Below are 23,326 nucleotides of genomic sequence, written 5' to 3' on the forward strand. Positions count from 1 at the left end.
TTTTCCTGACAGAGGAAAGCATGGGGATGTCTTTAACAATCAGAGGCTGTCGTCGGGGGCGCCACCAATGTCACGGGTGGATGGCCGCTGCGTACGTGCGAGCTAAGTGCCCAGTCAGAGCCCGGGCTCTGTGCCCCTCGGCCCCGGTGCCCTGCTGCCGGCTGCAGCGCCGTCTCCATGTCCAGGAGACGCTCCTAATCCCTGGTGGCAGCTAAATGATCTCACCCGAGGGGGCACATGGATGAGGCTGTCATTACATTTCCTCTGGAACCAGCCTAAGTAAATCTTTGCGATCTTCATTTTGCAGAGATTTAATACAGCTCTCCAGCCCTGTGGTTGGTCCCTTTAATCTAAGACTGCTCATTAAGGGGAGCCCGGCAGACCTTGGTGTGTGAGGCCTGTGGGCTGGACTGCAGACTGGATGCCCCAGAGCGCGGTCCAGATGGACACGCTGGCCTCGTTCTCTAACAGGCCCTCACCTGAAACCTGCCCGCTTTTCTGCACGTCACACATGTGACAGCCACCAAATCCTGGGACGGCGAGGCCCAGGGCACTCTCCCCAGCTGCCTTCGGACCCGAGCCTGCCTGGGGTGCACAAGACCACCCTGGCCCCTCCTGATGCTCCACACGGAAGCTGCCACTCTCGGGGTCTGCTGCAGTCACATTGTCCTGGGCTGGGCCTGGTGGTGCCCAATGACAAATCCCACCTGGAAACAACTGGAAATCCTGCCTGCCTGGCAGATGCCCCAAGCTGGTGTTTCCAGATTTTTTTTTTTTTAAAGTAATCTTTAGTAGGGCTCTGCCCCAAATATTGCAGAGGACACACTTATAGTGAAAGTGTGTTTGTCTGAAATTCAAATTTAACTCAGCATCCAATGTTGCCATTTGCTGCATTTGGCCACCATCCCCAGCCCTGCACCCTTGGCCCTGAGCGTCCCGGCTCGGCCAGTCCTGTGGCTGCAGACCCCGCCCTGGCAACCCTTCCTCCAAAGACCCAGAGGTTTCCAGGTGCAGGACTGACTAAGGGACTTGCAGTCCCAAAGCAGAATGAAAATATGGGCCCTCGTTCAACATGACTAGGAATCGCAGGATGGTGACAGCACAGCATTCACCCAAGGTAGGCCTTCTGCGTGCAGGCCCTGGGCAGCTGCTCAGATCACGGCCCGTGGAGCAGGTGCGGGGACGGGCATAGCCTGCACACCGCACCTGCCGGGACCGAGGAACTTAAACCCAGTGGATTCAAAGTGTCCAAGTGGAGCCGCTCCTGGCAATTCCCAGGCCTCTACACCCCTCAATCAGTGTCCAGGGCGCCCAGCCTGCCTGTCCCACAGGCTCCATCTCTGCTGTGGGCTGTCAGTCTTCTCCGAGTTCCTCTCCCAGGGGACACAGGGGGGTCCCCTCACAGAGACCAGGCATAGCTGGAGGGGGAGGGCTTCCGGCTTCGGGCCCACCTGGTCCAGGTCGGCTTCCTCAACCGTCTTGGGGACTCGCGTGCCTGCCCACGTGCCCTCCGGCGGCGGCGGGACTCCGTCCGTGCAGGTCGCCTGGTCTGGCTGCCAGCGAGCCCGCTGCAGCGGGGAGCGGCCGTGCGGGAGAGGAGCCGTCCGCCCTCCGGAGCAGCTCTGCCGCGGGGACACGCTGGTTTCTGGGAACCCGCTCCTTCCCATGCTGTCAAGGGACCCCAAGTGGGTCACCTGGAGGAGGAGCTACAGTCCCCCGGTGTCTGCCAAGCCCCGAAAGCAGAGTCTGAACACCCACACCACAGACAGGACACTGAGGCTCAGGCGGCTGGCGGCTTGTCCAGGCCTCTGGCCCCTGCCTTGTTGGGGGCTTCCCCGATCTCCCCACGAGCCCGCCCCCTACAAGGCAGGTGGAGGTCCAGGGACTGAGTGCCTTTCCAGTCCCCGAGGGCAGCTCGGGTTTGAGACTCCGGGACCCGCTCAGAGCGTTCGAGCACAGCCTCTGCTTCGTCTCACAACAGCGGGAACTTCAACACCACAGAGGACCTGGTGTTGTTGCAGTTTTCATATGGGATCCAGAATGGCCACTCCCGTGACACAAAGTCATTATTGCTGTTAAACCCGTCCCGTTCGTTAGCGTGAGCACTTATTAGCGACAATAGCGGGGGGCTGACAGCGCCTGCGCGCCTGCCTGCTCCTCTCCTAGAGCTTGGGCAGGGCACTGGCGACGGGGGCTCAGTGGGGACGACCGGGGACCCTGCAGGGGACCGGTGAGATGCCCCACCGAAAGCTGGGAAGGACGGTCGTACCCACATACCGAGCGCCTCTCACGTCGGCCCCACCCAGCACTGAAGAAGGGGCGAAGGGGACAGGCATGGCCCAGAGGCCAGAGGTCACTGCCTTCCAGCACCGTCAGCGACGTCCCGCAGAGGGAGGAAAGCGCTCCCGGGAAGGAGGCTCCCTGCGCGGACCCTGACGTCCCACTGCCGAGGTCAAGGCTGGATGCTTCACTCACAGCAACAAACTGAAGACTGGATTCAGCCCTGCCATAGCTTCAGGGACACTGTCTCCTGCAGGAGGTCTCTGGGTGACTGACTTCCTTTTGTTAATCCCCTAGCCACCATGCCAGGGGGTGGTTTTAGATGTAGCTGAGCTCAGGCTTCCCGCCGATTCCCACGTGTGTGCTGCCGTGTTGTCCTCAGCTCGTATCCCCCGACTACTCACCCCCAACCCCAACTCATCCCCGGGGCCTCCTCTCCCCTCAGCCTGGGGAGAGGTCTGCCTTCAGGCGGGGCCTGGCCGGAGCTCTCCCTCTGCCCCGGAGAGGACCGTGGCCTCTGTGGGTCCCTGTCTGTCTCTCAGATGCGTCCGCGGCTTCAGGAGGCAGTTTGCCAGGAAACAGAGTCCAGTCACCGAAGCAAAGAGCCGGGCTGCTGTCCCCTCTGTAAGCGCCGGCCGCCATGAATATTGATGGTGCTGCTCTGTGACGCCTCCTCTCGGGGCCTGCTGCAGAGCAGCGCTGCTCAGGGATCGGATGGACACGGGGACACGGCAGCGACAGATGGGCGCTCCCTTCAAACCTCTGTGCCCGCCCCCGCCCCCACACAAAGGAGCCGGGTGTTGTCACATCCCACACTTGCTCGGGGCTCTGCGGTCGCTCACCCGCGCTCTGGCTTTTTATCAGTCAAATGCCGTGAGCACTTTGTCAACTTGGACATCTGGCTGGACATTTTAAAATTTTTTATTTGCTAAACGATTTAATAGCATGGCGAGGGCTTTGCTGGAGATTCAGGCACAACGGCACAGCGGACACCAGCCGCTCCCCAGAGCCGCGACGGGCACTCGCCAGGCTCCACGCCGCGCCCGCCCGCCCATCTGTCCCGGAGAGCAGCTCTCTGCTGGCTGCGGAGTTAGAATCTGCTCACCCGGCCAGGGGAACGTGTGCCGGGACCCTCTCTGGCCTGGGAGCAGCCAAAGGCCGAGGGAGGATCTGTGGACTCCAGAGAGTCCGTTAGAAACAGGGACCCCCCAGAGCCTCCTGTGCGCACCCACACAGCTTCTCGCACGTTCGTTCCGAAAAGTAGCCAGAAGACGGAGTCAACCCGAAAGCCGTCAGCTGGTGACAGAGACACCCTTGGGTCCGTCCACACGCGGAAACATGCCGAGGCCGAGAGAAGAAGTGAAGTACTGGCCACGCCACGCCACGGAGGAACCTCGAAAACAGGGTCAGAGAGGGCGAGTCTCTGGTGAAGGCCTTGGGGCTTCCAGGCGGGGCTTTGAGTCCAAGCCTGGTCCAGAGCGCCCATCTGGGCTTCCATAAGCCCCTCCGAATGGAGAGGAAGGCAGTGGCCTGTCAGGTACCGCCACAGCAGGTTGGCTAGGGCACCCCTGCATCCTGGATCCATCCCCAACCCTTGTGCCAGGACTTTCTGAGAGCTGGGGGAGCAGGGTCAGGAGATTCCGGACCTTCCATGCAGCCCACCGGCCCGACACTCACTCCCAGGCCTGCACCACAAGGTGTCTGCCTGCAGCCCGCACAGCTGGTCCCGGAGCCTGAGTGCCCCTCACCGCCTCTTCCCGCCTTGCCCACCAGGTCCCAGCAGATGCCAACTCCTCCAAAGCCACCCTGGCTTCCTCCAGCCCAGCCCATTTCTCAGTCCCACACGCGCTCCAGGCCTGCTTCCTGAGCGGGCAGCACCCATCAGGGTGATGCCTGGAGTCAGTGCCTCAGACAGGGCCCAGGGCCAGAGAGCCCAGCAAGGATGCGAGCGGGGTCAGGCGGTTATTACCCCAGCTCCCAGGGAGACCACAGCCAGCGTGGCTGACCTGTCCATGGAAGGGTGGCCCCACTTGGCCAGGCCGGAGGGGGGCACAGGGAGCCAGCCTGGGAGCACGGCCATCACCGCCAGGCAGCCCACGCCACCCGGCGAGGTGCTGTGTACTCTCAGCTCTTCCAAGGGGACCTTGTTCTCCTCTCAAGGAGACCGACTCTCCTCCCCGTCCTCCGCATGAGCGTTCACGTCCCTACAGAGGCGCCGAGCCCCCTGGAACGTGCCGCCGGCGCCCATCTCCCCGCTCTCGGACGGCTGTCTCAGCCTGGCCCGTCACCGCACCCCCACCTGTCCTCCTGCCTCCGTGCCTGTGCCCCAGCCCAGGGACCCCCAGTGGGTCTGAGTCCCAAGGCCCTGGCTGGCGGTCTGGACTCTGCTGCTGCTCTTACCTTTAGATGTTCAGCAGCATGAATATTCTTATTTTTTATTTAAAACTAATTTAGACTTCTCGCTCTCTAAGGGGCTTCTAATCACCAAAAAGCGCCTACGGCAAGAGATGATTGACAGGCCAAGGTGGCCACTTCTGAAGACCAAATTGGCCATTGGCAGTGCCACAGACAAAGGGAAATGCCAGGCTGCTTATTTATGAGCTATCAGGAAATGCGATTAGCATCTGCTTCCCACGGGCAAAAGCACCTGTCAGGCATCAGGAGACGCAAACGCGGCTCGTTTAATAGTTACTTTGTTTAAAAAGTCATTAAAATTGAACGTCAGCTGAAACTTAGGACAACATTTACTCCTCACACCTTTGAATCTTGCCGGTGAGCTCTGCCCGGGGACAAAGACATCGGTTTGTAAACAGGCGGTGCTGCCCCAGACAGAGCGAGAAGCAAGGGAGGAAAGGCCTGGCCGGGCCCGGACCGCTCGGGCCTGCGCTGGGAGGCAGCCGTCCCCATCGGGCCGCTGGCTGGACAGGGCTCACCAGGCCCTCTCTCCGCTGTCCACTTTTCTGCAAACTGAATGCTCTCACTAACCTGGAGAGCGGCCTGTCCCGAAGGGCTGGTCAGGGGCTGGGCCCGCCGCCCTGCCTGTGCCCCCACGCCCCCACCTCGATCCCCCACCCCCCACCCCGGTCCTCACTGCACATGCTGACTGCAGACCAGGCCCACTCCGCCCGGTGCTCATCCTGCCGAGAACTGCTGGGAAGCCACCAATTAGGGGTGATTCTGGAGACGGTCCGTGACAGGAGCCCACAGGCCAGATGGGGCTATAGCGGAGTGCTAACTAGGGGTCAGAGCAGGGCTGCCCCCCCGAGGGGTCTCTGCTTCCCAAGTCCCAGGGACAGAATCGGTCTCGAGGCCACGTGCTGCCCCACTTCCTGACTCAGTAGGGACTGAACATTGGAGAGGAGGAGGTGCCCTGGGGGTGGCGGCAGGAAGCCTTGTTGCAGGCAAGGACATCGCCCCCACTGGATGGAAGGGATGTATCCGGCTGCCCAGAGACACATCCCTGACTCACTGGACGGAGGGGAAGGACAGGGCCAGGATTTCAAACTCAGGTCAGGCACAGGCGGAAACCGGGGAGCCAGCCACCCTGGAGGGATCAGCGCTTCCTCTGTCCCTCTTCTTTCCACGGCGTCCAGCCTCGAGCCCTCTCCCACACACAACCTGGTGGTGACGCCCCCACCATCGCCGTGCGGTGCCCTGAGCTGTACCACCTCCCGCCCACTCCCTTCCTGTGGAGAGAGGAACATCAGCTCCCACTGAGGGGGCAGCTCCCGCAGGTCCTGGGAGGAGTCTGGGAGCAGGAGCTGGGGCAAGAGTGGGCACAGCCCTGTCCAACAGCGCCCTCTGTCGGCCAGCTGTGGGGTGACAACAGCCGTGCCCTCCTGAGGCGCCTCCTGGTGGTGGGCTGTGCAGGTTACATGCGCCTAATTCCAGGTGGCAAGCCCCTCCGACAGGAGCTAAGGGACAGGCAGGGTTTGATTTGGTGTTGGGACCCTGCCAGAGCTGCCCAGAGCTGGGGACATGTCTGACTTGACTGCACCAGATAGCACCAGGCCCCTCCCACCGAGGGAACACGCCTCTGTTATCAGCACCCTCCCCGCCACAAACACTCCCCGGACTCCATGGAGCTCTGTCCTGGGGTCCACATCGGCCTGGGAAGGGCTAGGGAGACCCCACCCGAGGACCAGGATGACATTCTGGACCAGAATGGTCCTTGAGGGGAGGGGCCTGGGCCCATCTGCTGCACTGGGCCCTGCACCCCCAAACCCCACATGCGGCCTCCTCTTCTGTCTTGTGAGGAAGTGGCACCAGGAGGCCTGTGAGCATCCGTTCCAGGTGTGCCTTTGGCTCCGCTTCGGCACAGAGCCACCACACCGCCTGGGCCCCGGTTTCCGTGGGGAGGGCCGCCCCCTCAAAGAGTTTACAGTTTGTTGTGGATTAAAAACAAAGGTGTTCATCGCACCCCCCAGTTCACAGCTGCATGTTCACAACAGCCAAGAGGTAGGAACAACCCAGGAGCCCACAGATGAATGGATACACACAACGCAGTTGTGGGGCCCTATCCAGGGTGCAAGGCCAAGAGCAAAAGCAAGGGCACAGAGATCGTCCTGTACCGTGCAGGCATGCCCTTCCACACCCAGAGGTGATGTCCCTACTGGGCAAGAAGCCGCTTTTGTGTGAGCTGGTATAAAAGTGTGTGACGACCAGCCGTGCGTGCTGCTGGTTTGGGCTGCTACGCTGCACAGCTCCTGTGTGGAGGCTGCTTTGGAGGAAGGACGTGTTGTGGACGACCGGGTGGGCGCCTGCTTCAGGGCTGCTCTGAAGGGCTGCTCTGTCCGATGCTCCCGGGCAGCCGTGGCCTCTTGGGCTACAGGGAAGACTCTTCCACGCCCACAACCTCTCATGTCTCCTCCGCCCAACGCCCGGCGTCCCAGCAGGTCCCGTTCGTGGCAGAGGGACTCGGACCCAACGCGGGCGTGGTGGGACAGGATAAAGAGTGAGTCCTCCCAACAGCGGTCCATCCACACAGGACTTAAAAAGGAAGGAAGTCCTGGCGCCTGCTCCCACATGGGGGCCTGAGGACAGTGTGCTGAGTGGGGAGTCGGTCACTAAGAGACAAATGCTGCACGATTCCACGTATATGAGGTGCTTAGAGTCGTCAAAGCCACGGACTAGAAGGTGGGTGCCGTGTCTGGGGTGGGGAGGGAGTGTTTAATGGGGATAGAGTGTCAGTTTACAAGACGAAAGGTTCTGGAGTTGATGGTGGTGGTGGCCGCACAGCAGTGTGAATGCACTTGTGTTGCTGAGCTGCCACTCACATGTGGTTGCCATGGTGGCCCTCCTGTCGTGTCCTGGGGAGCTTCCTGGGCTGGGCTCCTGCCTCGGGACAGCAGATCACAGAAGTGGACTCACTTGAGTTTGCTCATGAAACCCCAGCTGAGCAAACCAAAGGCCTTTATGGGACACAAGAGGCCCGGTGCACAAAGTACGTGCACAGGGTGGGGGTGGGGTCCTTCAGCCCAGCCTGCACCCTCTCGCAGTCTGGACCTCTTGCTTCTTACCGCCCACCTGCTCACTGCTCCTACTGCTCGGCTCGCTGATCCTTAGCATTGCCACAGAGACGGGAGAGGCTCCCGCCACCACAGCTGCACTGGCCAGCCGTGAGCCCAGCTTCTGGCTGAGTGGCACTCCCCCTGTGGGAGTGCACTGACCACCAGGGGGCAGCTCCTACATTATCATCTGCCCCCTGGTGGTCAGTGTGCATCATAGCAACTGGTCATTCTGCCGTAACAGTCACTTAGGCTTTTATTATATAGATTAGCATTCTCACTGCACCTCTGCAAACAGGCCCAGCCCACCCGGCCAGACTCACTTTGTGATCAAGAATCTCTCAGATTGGACCTAGCCGGTTTGGCTCAGTGGATAGAGCGTTGGCCTGCGGACCAAAGGGTCCTGGGTTTGATTCCAGTCAAGGGCACATGCCTGGGTTTTGGGCTCGATCCCTAGTGGGAGGCATGCAGGAGGCAGTCGATCCATGATTCTCTCTCATCATTGATGTTTCTATCTCTCTCTCCTTTTCCCTTCCTCTCTAAAATCAATTAAAAAAATTTTTTTTTAAAGAATCTCTCAGGTTCTTTTTAATCAAGAGTGGGGAGACTAGCCCTAGGCCAGTTTGGCTCAGTGGATAGAGTGTCAGCTTGCAGAACGAAGGGTCCCGGGCTCGATTCCGGTCAAGGACACATACCTCAGTTGCAGGCTCCTCTCTGGGGCACATGCAGGAGGCAACCAATCGATGTGTTCTCGTATTGATGTTTCTCTTTCTCTCTTCCACTCTCTCTAAAAATCAACGGAAAAATATCTTCAAGTGAGGATTAGGAAAAAAGTGGGGTGGCTGTGGGGGAAGCTTGTGCTGAAATAGGAACCAACAGATGTGCCTGCACAGCTGGCCTGGGCTGAGTGACTGTGGGCGGGGCTGCCAGGCTCTGTGGGGAGCTGATAGCAGTGGCCCGTTCCTGACCAGCCGTGGGGACACGCAGCACCTCGCCCCATGCAGTGCCCCGGCTACCCCGGGGTCTGTTTCTGGGGTTCTCCTTTGACCTGTTTGTAACACTTCACTGGTTTTCTCGTGAATGAGTTCAAAAAATATTTTACAAGTATTTATTCTTTTAACATTGTGCTTTAAAATAACAGTCTTCTTTTAAATAAACGAATAGTCATCATTTAAATAAGGCTTTGGTACGTTCACCACATTTTTGTATTTCTTTCTCTCCATATACATCTGGCGACACCTATTATTCATGAGCGACGGCTCCTCTATTGTAAACGGGAAGGCAGGGTCACCTGGTTCTGGGGAACGCCTTGGGCAGGAGAGGGTGCCCAGGCTCCCACACAGTGGCACCGGGTGCCAGGGAAGCAGAGCGCATTGCTGGTGTCTGGGGATCCACGGAGGCAGATCTTGGGGCGGGGTCCCCAAAGACAGCCAAAGGGGTGGAGCTCACTTCCCCCCACCCAACCCGGGCAGCTGCCCTGGGAACACTTGGTGACATCAGGAGACAGTATTGGGGCAAGGACACTGCCGAGTACTCCATAGCACACAGGTGCCCACCACAGAGAAGGATCCGGCCCAAGTGCCGAGAAACAGCAAAGCCGTCTTGGGGACGGAGTGCGTCCAGGCCCTGTGCCAGCACGGCTCCCAGGCGGCTGAGGGCAGGGCACACCCGCTCTACACTGGCTCCAGACACCCGGGACAGTCCACCAATGCTGAGTAGGGCACGCACCCCTACGGAGGGGAAACTGAGGCCTAACTAGGGCGGCGCCCCACTCCTGCTCCACCGAGACTCACTGTCCGAGGTCCCACCTCTGCGGTCAAGAGAAGAGGCTCTTGAACGAAGCCGCTCGCCCGAGGCTGACGGACGGGCTCGGGGCGGGGGCGGGCAGCTAGAGGTGCTCCTGCCGGGGGCTCAGGTCCACCCTCTGGGCCTTCCCGAACATCAGGAAGGTGCACAGCCCCAGGCTGCTGACGGCGGCCACCAGGTTGAACACGGATGTCCAGGAGCCTGTGGTCTCGATCAGGTAACCACCCAGGCCCACACCCACAACACCTGCACCCAAGAGAGGGGACAGACAGGGTGAGCGACAGGCAGTCCCAGGCAGTTTGGGGGAGAGGAGTTGGGGTGGGGGTGCCTGAAGGAAAGGGGCCTAAAGAGAAAGCCAAATTCTGTGTCCAAAGGCCAGCCAGTCTCAGGGGGCAGAGGCCTCCCAGCCCCTGCAGGAGACCGGCCACCTCTGTGCCCTCTGTGCCTCCAGTGGGGCCGGGGCAGTGGGAGGGGCCTGTTCTGTCATCCAGGCACTTGACCCATGGGGACCCAGGACACTGGGGATTGACTCACATTTGAGGGGGAGGTGAACCCTACAGAACACAGCTCTGTTCTCTCTCTGGACCAGCTTGGAGGTGTGCCCCCCACCACACTGGTCTGACACTGTCAGACCCCCCCTGAAGGGTGCCACACCCCACCGTGCATAGCCAGAGTGGGGGACATAGGGGTACCCCAGGCACCTCAGGCAGGGGACCCCTGTGTGCCTCTCACCTGCCAAGGCCCCAGCTGTGTTGGCCACACCTGTGAACAGGGGAGAGAGGAAGACCATCAGAGGGTCCCCCTGTGACCCTCGCAGGCAACCCACCTGGGAGCAGCCGCTGAGGCTCCGGGCAGGGGCCAGGTCCTCACCAAAGAGCACCCCAGCGCAGGACGGGGCCAGGTCCTGAATGTTGACAGAAATGCCGCTGTGGGGAGGAGAGCGCGTGGGCCAGTGACCACGGGGCAGCCGCCATCCACGGGACTAACGTCAGGCCTCTGAGCACCTGGCTCAGGGCCCAGCCCCGCGCTGCTCGCTGGCCATGCCCAGGCGCTCGGCCACACTTGGGCCATCTGAACTCCCAGCTCCCCATCTTTTTAGTGACCCAGCCTAGGGCCCCACTCCCAGGATGAATCAAACAAGAAGGCCAGCTTGCCGAAGGCACGCTCCTTTGCGTCCTTAAATCTGAAAAATGACAATTCCTGAAACGACTCCCTGTGAAGTTCTGCTGGGAAGGTCTGGAACCGCCCACAGGATGGGCATGGACTGGATGAGCTGGCTCCTCCCGGTGGAGGAGATGCTGCCTGGAGATGCCGCCTCCCCCAGCCCCTCCCCCAGCCCTGCCCCCAGCACCGCCTTTGTTTCTCCAAATGGCCCGGGGCCACGCCCACTGATACCAGACAACCGTTTGCCTCTGGGGACCTGCCATGGCCTGCCCTGCCCCTGCGCACCCAGGGCTGCAGTGCTGGAGGCCGAGGGCAGACGGGCGTCTCTGGTGGGCAGGGCGTGGGGCCCTTACCTGTGGTTGAAGGTCTGCAGGCCGATGGAAGCCGATGCAAAGAACACAGACTTACAAAAGCTGGAGGTGTGACCCAAACACAGGGCAAACACGCTGGACAGGCCCAGGCCCATCACCTGTGGACAGACACTAGGGTCAGGCAGGGCTGTGCCAGCAAGGGGCCAGGGTACCCCCTCCCAGGCTATCCCTGCTGGTTGAACCTCAAGTGGACAGACCCCATTAGATGTGAGCAAATCCAGGCCCCCAATGGGTGCCAGGGCTCAAAGGGCACAGAGAGCCGCACACACAGCTCCGAGAAGGGGCGGCCGCACCGGCCCTAGCACTACCAGGGCACCCTCCCACAGCCCTGCTACACCGGCACCTTCTGGGTCAGGGGATTTGGGGACACAACCCTCGTATCCCAGGAATAAACAGGATGTCCAAAAACAGCCATCCCACAACCTCCATACCTGCATGAATTTCCGCACGGTGATGGTTCTATAACCTGGACAGAGGGGAGACCAGGACGCGTTCCCACTGCCCCATTTGCACTGACATCCCCTCCAACAGCACCCACAGGGGAACCCGCCCGGCAGAGCTGCCGGAGGGAGCAGGGAGAGGCCCCAGGCTCAAGCCGTGGTATTCTGTGTCGTGGGAGAGGTGTGTGCACACTCGTGTGTGTGCTGTGGTGCATCCACTCTGAGGTCCGTCTGCACTCAGAGGACCCGAGGCTGAGGTTGGGCAGATGCATGGAAGGAAGGCCATTCTGACCGTTACAGACGTGCACTCGGGTCCCGCTCACACCTGATTTCGACTCTGCCCACACCAGGTGCCCTGCCCACCTCTGCATCCAGCCTTGGGAGTCACTCCAGTCGTGGGAGACTTGGAGCTTCTCACTGCACTCTGAGCCCACTCTTAACTGAGGCTGGGGAGCCACCCAGCGGGTCAGGCTGGGAACCAGGCCCCAGGGGCTCACCTGCTGCCTCTGAAGGGCTGGGCTCTCACTCCCCCAGCTTGGTCCTCAGGGGCCATGGCCTCTTGCCATCGCTGTGGCTGCCCTCCCAGGAGGGGTGCCTCCCCCTCCCACAGTGGGGTGAGTCCAGGCATGGCTCCCCCAAGTCCTGTCCCCAGGGCTCACCCTGACTGATGAGATGGTCAGAGAGAAACCCACTGAACAGACTGGCGGGAATCGCCACCAGCCAGGGCACCATGTTGAAGACCCAGCCCTGTGGAGAGGGACCGAGTCTCAGAGGCAGGCAGGCTGGCACCAGCCCCCACCCTCACCCTCACCCCAGGGTTGGGCCTCCCGAACCCTGACCCATCCCCACGGGCTAGACCCCAGCACAGTCTCCCCTGCTGCCGAGTCTCGCAGGGCAGAGCAGGGGGTGGGGGGTGGGGGGCCGCACTCCTGGCCAGGAGGATGCTGCTCAGGGGTCCTGGCCACCAGGACCGGGAGGTGACATTCCTGTTCACATCAGGCCCCTGCCGGGCCCTCCCCAGGAATGACCATCACAGATGGCAGGCCCGTCACAGGGCCGGGCTGAGTGTGGCAGTGCAGGGTCAGGGGTCAGGACTGCGTGGAGCGGGACGGCAGGGCCCTCTGCACACCAGGCATGGTGCTGGCCACGTGGTGCGGCTTCACCCTGCGGGAGCCGAGGCAACCCACCCACCTGGGAGCTGGGAAAGGTCTCCTTGAAGAAGGTTGGCAACCAGGACAGCAGGATGAAGAAGGAGCAGGCGGCTGAGAGCTGGGAGAAGATGGCCGCCCTGCAGGTGCAGGTCCACGGTCCCCAGCCCCCAGGGCGGCCAGAGGCCGTGGGGACCCTGATCAGTCAGTGCTAGGGACACACAGTGTCCCCACCCTCCGCCCCGCCCCCCACAAGGTGACCCCGCACAGCCCGCTCACCAGACAGAAGGCTTCCGGAAGAGCTGTCTCCAGGGAACCCTGGTGTGCCTGGCCATCGGCAGGCCTTGCGCCAAAACGCCCAAGGCCAGAATGAGATCTGGAGGGAGCAAGGAGCGTCCATGTGAAAGCTGCTCGGAATCAGGGGGACGGCGGCTGCTCTGCTCTTAAGGCCCAGTGCTGGGGCGGTGGGCCCTCCGCTGTGTCCCGTGCCTTTGAGGGTCCACTTTTCTGATCCCCCCTCCCCAGCCCTGAGTCCCCATCCCCTCTTCTGCCATCTGACACGCAGCTCCCCGCCTCTGCCTTGACCCCTGCAGACCGCTCAGCTTGAACATGGCGTTAACCATGGGGGCGGGGGCGGGGGGAGGGACAGGTAGCGCAGGCATGTTTTCTGAGGTCCTAGTCTGGGGCTGAGCTGCAGCCCTGGTCCCCTGAGCTGGGGCTGCTTTGTGACTTTCACATTCGGTGGTGGCCAGAGGGGCCCCGGCTCCAGGCCCTCACCCTTCCTGGGCGGCCGAATTTGCAGGCTGTGCCTACCCGGCCGCAGTTACCTTGTTTGCTCAGCAGGTACCTGTACACGTAACACACCCACAGCAGGGTGAGGCCACCAGAGAGGTAGAAGACGCTCTGCCAGCCGCACCAGTCCAGGAGCAGGGAGCCCACTGCCCCCGTCACCAGCATCCTAGAACAAGAGGACAGTGGCCATGACTTGGCTTCACCCAGGCAAGGAGGCGCCTGGACCATCCCAGCCCTGTGAGCTGGTGTCTGGGAAACTGGAGGTGCCCTGTTGCAGCCCTTGGTTAGAGACTAGCATTCGGGAGACTGGATGCTGCGTGGCCACCGTGCACTCAGGATGGCCATGTGGCCGAGACAGGGCACAGGGGCTCTGTGGTGCTCGAATGTCTTGTTCCTTGGCCCTTAAGGGGGCCTGAGCCTGGCCGGCTTGGCTCAGCTGTTGAGCATCAACCTATGAACCAGGAGGTCATTGTTAGGTTCCCGGTCAGGGCACATGCCCGGGCTGTGTGCTCCATCCCCAGTGTGGGGCCTGGAGGAGGCAGACGATCCATGATTCTCTCTCATCACTGATGTTTCTCTCTCTCTCCCTCTCCCTTCCTCTCTGAAATCAATACCAATATATTTTTAAAAACAAGGAGGCCTGAAATTTCGGTGTGGGTCTCTGAAATAAAACCCCCAATCCCCTGGGGCCCTCAATCCCCAAACATCACGATTCAGGGGCTGCTTCCCACCACCACATCGGCCAAGGTTTGGCCAGGAGGTTGTAAAGGAGGAACAAAGCTGGGCTCAGATTGAGGCCACTGGGCCTGTGGGGTCACTCTCTGAGCCTCCATTTCCCTGCCCGCCCCCCCATGGGCCCAGGGCACCCAGGTGAAGTGGGATTTCAGATAAAGGAGGGGTGTTCCCTGGTGTCCTGCATTGCTTCTCTGAACATCACTCTGCACTGGCACCCTGGGTTCTTACGTGGGCTGCTCCAGCCCACCCAGGGCCCCCCTTGCCCCTCTAAATTCTGCGTGGACCTTGGAGCAGGGAAGTGAGGGTCTGAGCCTGGGTCAGGAAGCCCATGAGGACAGGGAGCTGTCCTTCCACACAGAGCCGGGGGCAGGGCACAGGCTCTCACTTCCAGATGTGACATGTGCCCCCCAGGGCGAGTGCAGGCACCTCCCATCGGAGCCCATCCCCCACATCTGGCTCGACCAGCACAGATGAAAGGGCGCTTGACAAAGCGCTGCTGCCCTGCCCACCGGCACAGCCCAAAGCCACTCCACCTGCCGCCAGCACCTGCGCACAGAGTTGCCCGGGGCACAGCACCAGCCGCACCCAGTCCCTTGGAGCCACAGAGGCACCACGTGGCCGTCCCACCACCTGTGGGGCTTTGCTGGGGCCACACACTTTGCCTCCCCCGCCCCCTCAGGCTCGGACTCACCCGAACTGGGAGCCGGCCCCCACAGTGCTGTAGATGAAGGCTCGCTCACTCTCCCGGACCTTCTGTGACAACAGGCTGGTCAGCGCAGGAAAGTAAACCCCTGGAACAAGCGGAGAATGCAGAGGCCCACGGGCCAGTGGGCCCAGCGAGTGCAGCCAGCCGAGGGTGAGAGCCGGCTGGGAAGCTTCCCGTCGGTGATTATTCAAGCTTGGGGTGTCCTTCACACTCGCATCACCCCAAGGAACCAGCAGCAACACTTGGCTAAGGAGATGCTCAGCTTGGATGAGAGGCGCTGGCGGGAAAGACTTCTGCCACCTTTACCCTGGCTTCCAGAGCCACACCAGCTCTACAGTCCTGGCACACGCATGTGGCGTGGCCACCTGCAGACACACACCCTGATTCACACTAGCACATGCTATCTCACACACACACACGCTGCACACACAACAGGTGAGACCTCATGCCCTGTGGAACCAGTGCTGGGTCCGGGGTGATGCTTCCCGTAGCTACTTGAGATGGCACCACAGGGAGGCGGGAGAGAGCACAGAACTTCCCGTATGTTGCTCGGCAACTTCCTGTGAATCTACAATTATTCACAAACCTCGTGTTTAAACACTGCACTGGGAACTTCAGCTCCTGCCTGTTATGCTGTAAGAGGCTGGGAACCGGAGTGGGATGTGGTTCCCCTCGGAGCACTGGCCCTGCCCACAGAGTGCCAGTCACCCAGCGTGACAGCTGTCCTGGAGCCTGGTCTGTCCCCCATAATGAACCATAGTCCAGCACATAGAAAAGTCCTTTGGCCTCCCAGGACGGGGAGAAACAGCCGGAGCTGTGGGCCACCCAGAGGGGCGCCCTACAGCCCAGCTCTGGGACCTTGGTCGGCAGGCCCCAGAGCACCAGCGCTGAGCCACAGGGAGACAGACCATCTGGGTGGGTTCTCGGGAGCACAGAGGCCAGAGTGGCGGGGCTGGTCAGAAAACAGGCACTGGCCACCTCCAGGGGCACAGGGGTCCCTAGGGCCCATGCCCACGACCTGCCAGGATCTGAGGGGCTGCCAGGGGGCCCTTCTGGAGCAGGCGGGGCGTGGTGAGGAGGGGGCCCAGAACCCACGCACTCAGGTGGAACCCAGGAGATGGACGCTGCAGAGCCCAGGCTGGTGCAGGCGGTAGCTCAGAGGCCGTCCCTTCCCCGGAGCGGGGCTGGGCACCACCTGCTCACCTGGGCCATGGGTCTTTGGGGACTCTCTCCAGAAGTCCAGTGTGACCAGAGCACGGGAGCCTGTGTCCCCATCATGCCTGACAGCCTCACGGTGTTGATGGCTGTTAGACAGCAACTTGGGGGCCACCCGGGTGTAGCTGTTTTGGCAGAAGGACGTCTGACATTAGAATTTGCCAGACTTTGAAATGCTTCTATTTATTTCGTTGTTGATGTCAATCCTCACTCGGGGATATTTTTTTCCATTGATTTTTAGAGAGTGGAGGGAAGTGGGAGAGGGAAAGAGAAACATCAATGTAAGAGAGACACATTGATTGGTTGCCTCCCACATGTGCCCTGACCTGGGGACTGGGGATCAAGCCTGCAACCCAGGTACGTGCCCTTGACGGGGAATCAAACCCGAGACCCTTCAGTCCGGGGCCCAATGCTCTAACCACTGAATAGACCGGCCAGGACAGAAATGCTTCTAGAAACGGAAATTGCTTGGGTGCCAAAGCATCGTCAGTCCAAGCTGCCTACCCACCACACACAGGAGCACATAGGAGCACACACATGCATACGTGCACCGCCTGCATGAACACACACATGCACACACATGCTCTCACAGAGTCTAACACGACCAGTGAGGGAAGCCCCTGAAGTGCGCCTACCTTGGAGCAAGCCCGTGAGGATGCGTGAGAAGGTCATGAAGACCAGGTGGGCACTGCCCAGGTGTGCGAGCAGTGGGGTGGCGGCGGTGAGGAAGCCCCAGGCAGAGGCTGACAGCAGGATGACCTTCTCACCCCCGATCCTGGAGGGGCCAAGAGGGCAGTGATGGGGAAGCTGCGGGGCCAGACTGAGCTGTAGGGCCAGAGATCCTGCCACGGAGACAGCCAGGTGGGGCTCGGGCCACCCCTTCTCGGAGCTGTCCTCCAGGGTCGCGCTGAGCCACAACCTCTGCGGAGGAGGCCGAGGGTGAGAGCACAGGGTCCCGTCCGTCCACCCATCCCCACCGCCCCAAGAGCCCTCACTGAGTGCTGAGCACCCAAAGGGGCTGTGCACCCAGCCCCTGGGCCTCGGGTCCCCCAGTTCCCAGGAGGCCTCCCCCAAGAGCTCTGCAGCCCAGCACGGGAGTGGGGAGCGGGCAGTTACCGGTCCCCCAGGTGGCCACCCAGGATCTGAGTCAGGCAGTAACCCCAGAAGAAGCTGCTGAGCACAATGCCGGCTTCTTTCTTGTTCCAGCCGAAGTCCTGGCTCATGGAGACGGTGCAGATGGGCATGCTGACACGGGCACAGTACAGCAGGCACGTGCCCAGCAGCAGCGTCCCCGTCCATGCTTGGCACTCGGGCCTGCGGGAGAGGAAGGGCCAGGCCCGGAGGGGCAGAGTCTGACAAAGGCACATCACCTCCCAAACTCCAAACTCCCCAACGTCTAAATGCCGCCTGTTGACTCCCAGGAGGAGAGACGGCTCCAGGAACGTCGCGAACAGCATGCGGGTGTAGGGCAGCTTAGACGCCCTGTGGTCGGGGGCTGCTGCCCAGGACTGCAGACCAAGGGGCCCAAGAAGGCAGCCAGGTGGGAGCTGACAGCTAGTACCTGCCAAGGGGGCGGTGAGGTGGGCAAGAGGACGCCGTTTGAGGCAGAGAGGGAGGGTCCTGTGGCTGCGGGGGGACCAACCACAGGTTGGGGGCAGGACAGTGGGTCCTGCAGGGTCCCCAGAACAGCTGGGTCTGCCCAGCAGAGGACCTTGGGCAGGCGGTGCTATGGGGCCCCTTGGAAGAACCTGGGCAGGGGTGAGGCACCCCTGGCTGCTGGGAAGGTTGTCAGACAAATGTCCACAGAGGGGATATCCACAAAGCTCCTGGCCGGTGCTCTCAACTGTCTGTCACCAAAACCAAGGGCCACAGGTGGAGGCGCCCAGGAGACCTGCCCTGAGGACCCGTGCCTGCGGGAGCCCCACGGGTCCTGGGACAGCGGAGAGCTGCAGAGGCCTGAACGCACTGTGGACTTTGGTTTGTACCTGTCAACACTGGCTCACTGCCCGTGACAAACACGGACACTGACCTCGGGTGTGACGGGGCAGCAGTGCGGAGCCAGGGGTGCTGTGCTGCCTTCCCGCCATCCGGCGTGCTACAGCTTTTCCAAAGGCAGCTGTGTGGGGGGCGGCAGGGGCGGGCAGGAGGCGCCCTGCTGACTCGCATGTCTTGTGCGGTGGGGGAGAGCACTGAGAGTGTGGTGGCAGCTGGAGGCAGCTGGTCTGGACAGTGGCAATGCCCTAAAGCTGGGGGTTCAGGGTCCTGCCTGCACCTGGACTCGCCCACCTGCCTGGGGCCTGGGGCAGGTGACCAGGTCCTCCCTGGGGTGGGACACTGCAGAGGGGGAAGCGCAGGCTGTGGGGAAGGGCTGGCGGATGAAAGGCAAAGGTGTTAGTGCTGTAAAGCTTCAGGAGGTTGCAGGGGAGGAGAGGTCACAGGTGAGAGGCCAGGCCGCTGGACCGATGGGCCATGTGGACATCAAAGTCACCAGGAAACGGCAGGGCTCAGGGAGAGGAAGGCAGGGGCCGGGAGCCGGGCACCAAAATGTAGGGGGGGACTAAGAGGGGGCCAGCAGGAGCTTCGGGGCAGATGTCAGAGCAGAGTAGGGAAGGACGCCTATGAGGAAGGACACTGGACTGTCCCCTCATTCCCAAACCCCCATTTGCACCTCTGTCTGGACCTGGCAGGGGGCAGGGGCTTGGGAGGGGGTGGTGTCTGCCAGGAACCAAGTGGGGTCCAGGCGGTAGACATGGGGGCTTGATCTGCGGCGGACCCAGAGCCAATTTCCTACCTGCCAGGCCCCTCCAGGCTCAAGCTGCACAGACAACTGGGGAGGAGGATTCAGGGTGAGGCCAAGACCACCCCAGGAGGGCTGGAGCCCACGCTTGGCTGCAGACAAGGCTGGGGGGCGAGGGACCTGGACAAGTTGCCCAGCCTCCTCAAGCCTCAGCTTCCCCAGGGAAGAAGAGCCCATGATGTCTGCCTCCTTCACGAGCCAGTAAACAGCAAGGTGCCCACAAGTTCTGGGTGCCCCCACAAGAAGCCCCTGTGACTGGCCCGGAGGGAGGCATGGCAATCATGCCCCTCTCCTCCATCGCCTGTCCACACGGGCCACTGTACTTCTCCTCAGTGGGGGAGGGAGGCAGGAGGATACAGCACCCTCCCTGCTGCCCCACGGAGGCTGCTGTACCCCACAAGCAGAGACAGCTGATTCCAGGTTCAAGACCACCATGCAAAGGTTTGGGATGAATGAATCTAAGTTCCAAACAGCCAGCCTGCTGCCCCGCATGCCCATGTTTGCAGACCAGGTCCTGCCTGGAGCTGGGAAGCTCCTGCTGGCTTCTGTGGTCTGGCGCACGCCCGACCGACTTGGAGACCCCGTCTCTTCCCTGAGCCTCAGTTTTCCCATGTGTGCAGTGAAGAGGTTGCATTTCAAGCTGGTTCTGCAGGTGCTCTGTGGGGTGCCACAGGCTGAGGCCCCAGGCACCCCGCCACTGCCTGCTTCACATATTGGAACTTCCTCCCAACGCTGGGAAACAGGTCCTGTGCTGAACGTGCACAGTCCTGTGACCCGGGAGCCCCGCTGGCCGCACCTCCACAGAGGCAGGGCGGTGCTGTACTTGGAAACGGCCCAGTGACCCCTCAGTGCCTACTGGGGAGGGACCGTGACCATCATGCCCCAGCCCTACTTCCTTGTTCTTAAAATGCTACTCAGAAGCGAGACAAGAATAGTCTCCAGTGGCAGATGGGACAGGTCTCAGTGGAGCCCCCCCCTGCCTGAGAGGCCAAGGTAGAGGGGAGACTCCCACTGACCCTCCCTCCGGCGTTCACAGAATGAAGGAGGCGGTGGTCGGGCCAGGCCCCTCAAGGCCCCAGAGCTCCCAGCAGTGCTTGCTCCCTACCTGCCTCCATGTCTGACATGGGACCCAGGAGGGCCAGGGCTGCAGGCTCCATGAGGGGTTCTGCCACGTGGGCTCTGAGCCTGAGGCGCTGGCAGGGGCACTCTCCCGGGAGCTGCGTGGCATAAGGCGCTCTCTGCTTTCCCCCTCGGCCCTGGAGGCCTCCACAGCCCCGTTCCTAAGCTGGCGGGCAGTGTCGGCTAAGTGGGCAAAGGAATGTCCGTAGCAGCTGGCGGGGACACAGAACAAGGATGTCTGGCTGGAAGGGATGACCCAGACCCAGAATGCTCAGCCCTGTGTGGCAGGACTGGTCAGGAGAGGCTGAGGCTGCATACCCCCACTCTGACCAGCCCTGAGCCTCAAGCTGGAGCCCAAGTCATCAAGATGCCTCCTATGAAGCACCTAGAAATGCTTTCTGCAATGGCCCCTGTGCAAGCAGCACCCACGCCACACGAACATGCGGTCACGTGGCCCCTTGATTCAGAAAAGGGAACTGTGCAGGCGCCGCGGGCCAGGAGGGCAGCAAGCCAGAGAGCACATGTGGATCCAAGGCTGCTGGTCGCCCCCACTCCTGGGATGTGGGTGGAGAGTGGCCCTGCCTCCTGGGTCGCTGTGAGTACAAGACGTGGCAGTCCAAGCAGAGGGCACGCAGAGCCAGCGGCGGTCAACAGTAGCACTTATTATTAATATTATTATCCAGTCGTGGGTGAGAACAACCTGCTCCCCCTGAGCATGACTCCCCAGCACCCCACAGGCCCTCCAGGTACCGCCTGTCCTGTCTGTCCTGGGACTCAAGTGCTGCTTTTGCACCCCGTGGAGGAAAGAAGCTACAGCAAAGCAGCCCAGGCTATGAAACCGTCACAGGAGAGAAGTTTGCAGACTGTTCCATGGCCCTGGGCACAACCCTCTGCCCAGCTGGCTGCCAAGCGAGCCTGCCACCTGACTCAAGCTGAGAGCCAGGCCCCATCTCCATAACCAGCAGGTTGTGGAGGGAGGAAGTGAGGGAGAGGCTGGCCAAAAGCACCCCTGGTCCAGGCACACAGCTAACAGTCCCTAGTCTAACCTGGGGAGACACCAGAGCTGTGCCTGGGGCTTTGTGGTCACCAGTGATGGGCAACCTTTTGAGCTTGGTCTGTCAAACTTCGCCAAAAAACAGCATAACTCGGGTAGTGGGTCACTTTGAGGAAAAAACATTATTTCGCAAATGTTTCATCCTCAGGAGCAGCAGATGTTTCATCCTCGGCACGGCCGCATGTCATCAAAATGGCTATGCGTGTCAGTGCTGACACGCATGTCATAGGTTCGCCATCACTGGTGGTCACACTCACTACGGCCAGCCCCGCTCCTCCCTGCTCCCTGGCCCTGTCCCAGGAGCCTCCTGGCTTTGATGGCTTCTTATGAATGCCAGCTTCTCCCTCTTCCCCAACAGCTTTGCCTTCATCTAGACCCCAGCACTGAGGACTGTCCCTTCGGGTCTTCCCGCAGCCGTGCTGGGGCAGAGGCGGGAAGGTGCCATTATTCTGCCCGCAACAGGGAGGCCCCGAGAGCAGATTCACCGGGGACCCAAATCTGGAGGTGGACAAGCTCTGGAATTTCAGGGCCTGACTTTGGGCCCAGGGTCCAGCTGGCTTGTCCTCAGCCCACAGAACCAGAGCAAGTGCTGAGCCTCGGTGGCCTGGGGCTTTTCTGGGGGCTCCCTACTCCTTCCTGTCTACACAGTAGATCTGAAAAGGAGTGGGTAACCTGCTGGGCCCTTCCTCTCCTACTGCCAACTTCTCCTCCTCCTACCCCCCTCGGGGACCTGGCCCACATCACACACTTGGCACGTGGTGGCAGGACTCTGACCAGCCCCTGACTGCCCCATGGGGTGACTCTGAACTGCTCCTCTATGCTCTCAGGTGTGGTCCTACTGTGTGGTCCTACCTGGCAGGGTCAGTTCCAGCATGTGAGGCCAGGCCAGTGAGCGCTGGCTGCTCCCCAACCAGGAAGATGCCCCCTATCCCAAGCAGGCCCCCCTGCCTGCATGACCTCCTGGGCCCCAGCAGCCTGGGGGCGGGTGGGAGGAGGGTCCCGCTGGGTGGAGTTACTTGTGCACTCCACTCCTTCCTCCCCAGGGTGGTGCCTGCCCCCCATGAGGCCCAAAGGAGGCCCTGCAGCTGGACGCCTCCCACAGGATACTCTCCCCACAGGATGCGCCGCCCCTCCCCTGATCCCCGCCCACGCCCCTCCTCCCCACCTGGACCACTGAGCGTCCCCAGCTGTGTCCTGGTGGGCCTTGTCTCGGTGGGCCTTGTCCGGGGGCGGCTGCATCAGGAGCCGACAGCCACGGTGTGCACTGAGTCCGGAGACCGGCTCCCGCGGCCCACAGCGCCGCCCAAGTCCACGTGTCAGTCCCAGCAGCGCTTCCGTCCGGCGCTCCCAGGACGTGTCGCCCCAGACGGCCACCCCGCGGGGTGGGGGAGGGGAACAGCAGCAGGCGGGGCGTCTCCCTCCTCCCGCCCCGCGACGTCTGTCCGGAGGCCATCAGCATGCTTCCCGGTTTCAGGCGCTCGCTCCATCCGCCCTGCTCCCTGAGCTCCTGGAGCGCCAGCACAGGCTTCCATCACACCCCCACCCCTGGCGGTAGCACGGGCTCCCTGCAGCTTTGTAGGGGCTGAGCCAGGTGGCCATCGCAGAGCCAGGAGCCTGCTGCCCCGTCTATAAATGGGGATGGCTGGTCTTCACCTCACAGGGCTATGTGCCATCAAATGAAAGTCAGGGGGAGTCTTACCCGGATGCAGGGAGAATAAGACTCAAGTGTAACCAACTTTTCTTTTTTTTAAATATATTTTTATTGATTTCAGAGAGGAAGGGAGGAGAGAGATAGAAGCATCAATGATGAGAGAGAATCACGGATCAGCAGCCTCCTGCACACCTACCACTGGGATCAAGCCCGCAACCAGGCATGTGCCCTAGACCGGAATCGAACCTGGGACCCTTCAGTCCCAACGCTCTAGCCACTTAGCCAAACCGGCCAGGTCAAGTGTAAACAACTTTTCAAATAAGTCTTTGAGGGTGGGCTCCAGCCTGTGACCTTGAACCAGGTGCAGTGCTGGGGTAGTCAGTGCCCACTGAGCAGCAGGTCTCATGCCTGTTAGGTTTGGTGGAGCAATTGAGTTGATACCCTTCCCACAGGAACTGGCTTTTCAGATCATTTCACTATGGACATTCCCTTTGCTGAAGACCACTTTTCACTTGCGGTGACCACATTCCATTCTCTCCCG

The 23,326-nt window shown here is 61.3% G+C and overlaps 1 protein-coding gene across 1 annotated transcript; it reads right to left on the bottom strand.

Annotated features, from left to right (window-relative positions):
- Positions 1-8,920: 8,920 nt before the first annotated feature.
- On the bottom strand, positions 8,921-22,427 carry SLC17A9 (solute carrier family 17 member 9). The gene is made up of 13 exons (XM_008157172.3): positions 22,300-22,427; positions 17,281-17,478; positions 16,800-16,939; positions 14,935-15,034; positions 13,544-13,674; positions 12,996-13,092; positions 12,760-12,856; positions 12,228-12,315; positions 11,560-11,594; positions 11,111-11,226; positions 10,464-10,519; positions 10,326-10,355; positions 8,921-9,839 (listed from the first exon to the last, which is right to left on the bottom strand). Exons 1-13 carry the CDS (start codon positions 22,371-22,373, stop codon positions 9,676-9,678), a joined length of 1,326 nt encoding a protein of 441 aa, XP_008155394.1. The 5' UTR covers positions 22,374-22,427; the 3' UTR covers positions 8,921-9,675.
- Between the last annotated feature and the right edge of the window lie 899 nt (positions 22,428-23,326).

Source organism: Eptesicus fuscus, chromosome 12 (genome assembly GCF_027574615.1).
Source record: "Eptesicus fuscus isolate TK198812 chromosome 12, DD_ASM_mEF_20220401, whole genome shotgun sequence".
Lineage (NCBI taxonomy): Eukaryota > Metazoa > Chordata > Mammalia > Chiroptera > Vespertilionidae > Eptesicus > Eptesicus fuscus.

Bases quoted from the DNA above. Each gene is read 5' to 3' on its own strand.
- SLC17A9 (XM_008157172.3), bottom strand. From the start codon at position 22,373: ATGCAGCCGCCCCCGGACAAGGCCCACCGAGACAAGGCCCACCAGGAC. The intron at 17,479-22,299 runs GTGGGGAGGAGG...CCTCTCCCGCAG, and splicing joins GGGGACGCTCAGTGGTCCAG to GCCCGAGTGCCAAGCATGGA. The intron at 12,857-12,995 runs GTGAGCGGGCTG...CTGCACCTGCAG, and splicing joins TTCCGGAAGCCTTCTGTCTG to GGCGGCCATCTTCTCCCAGC.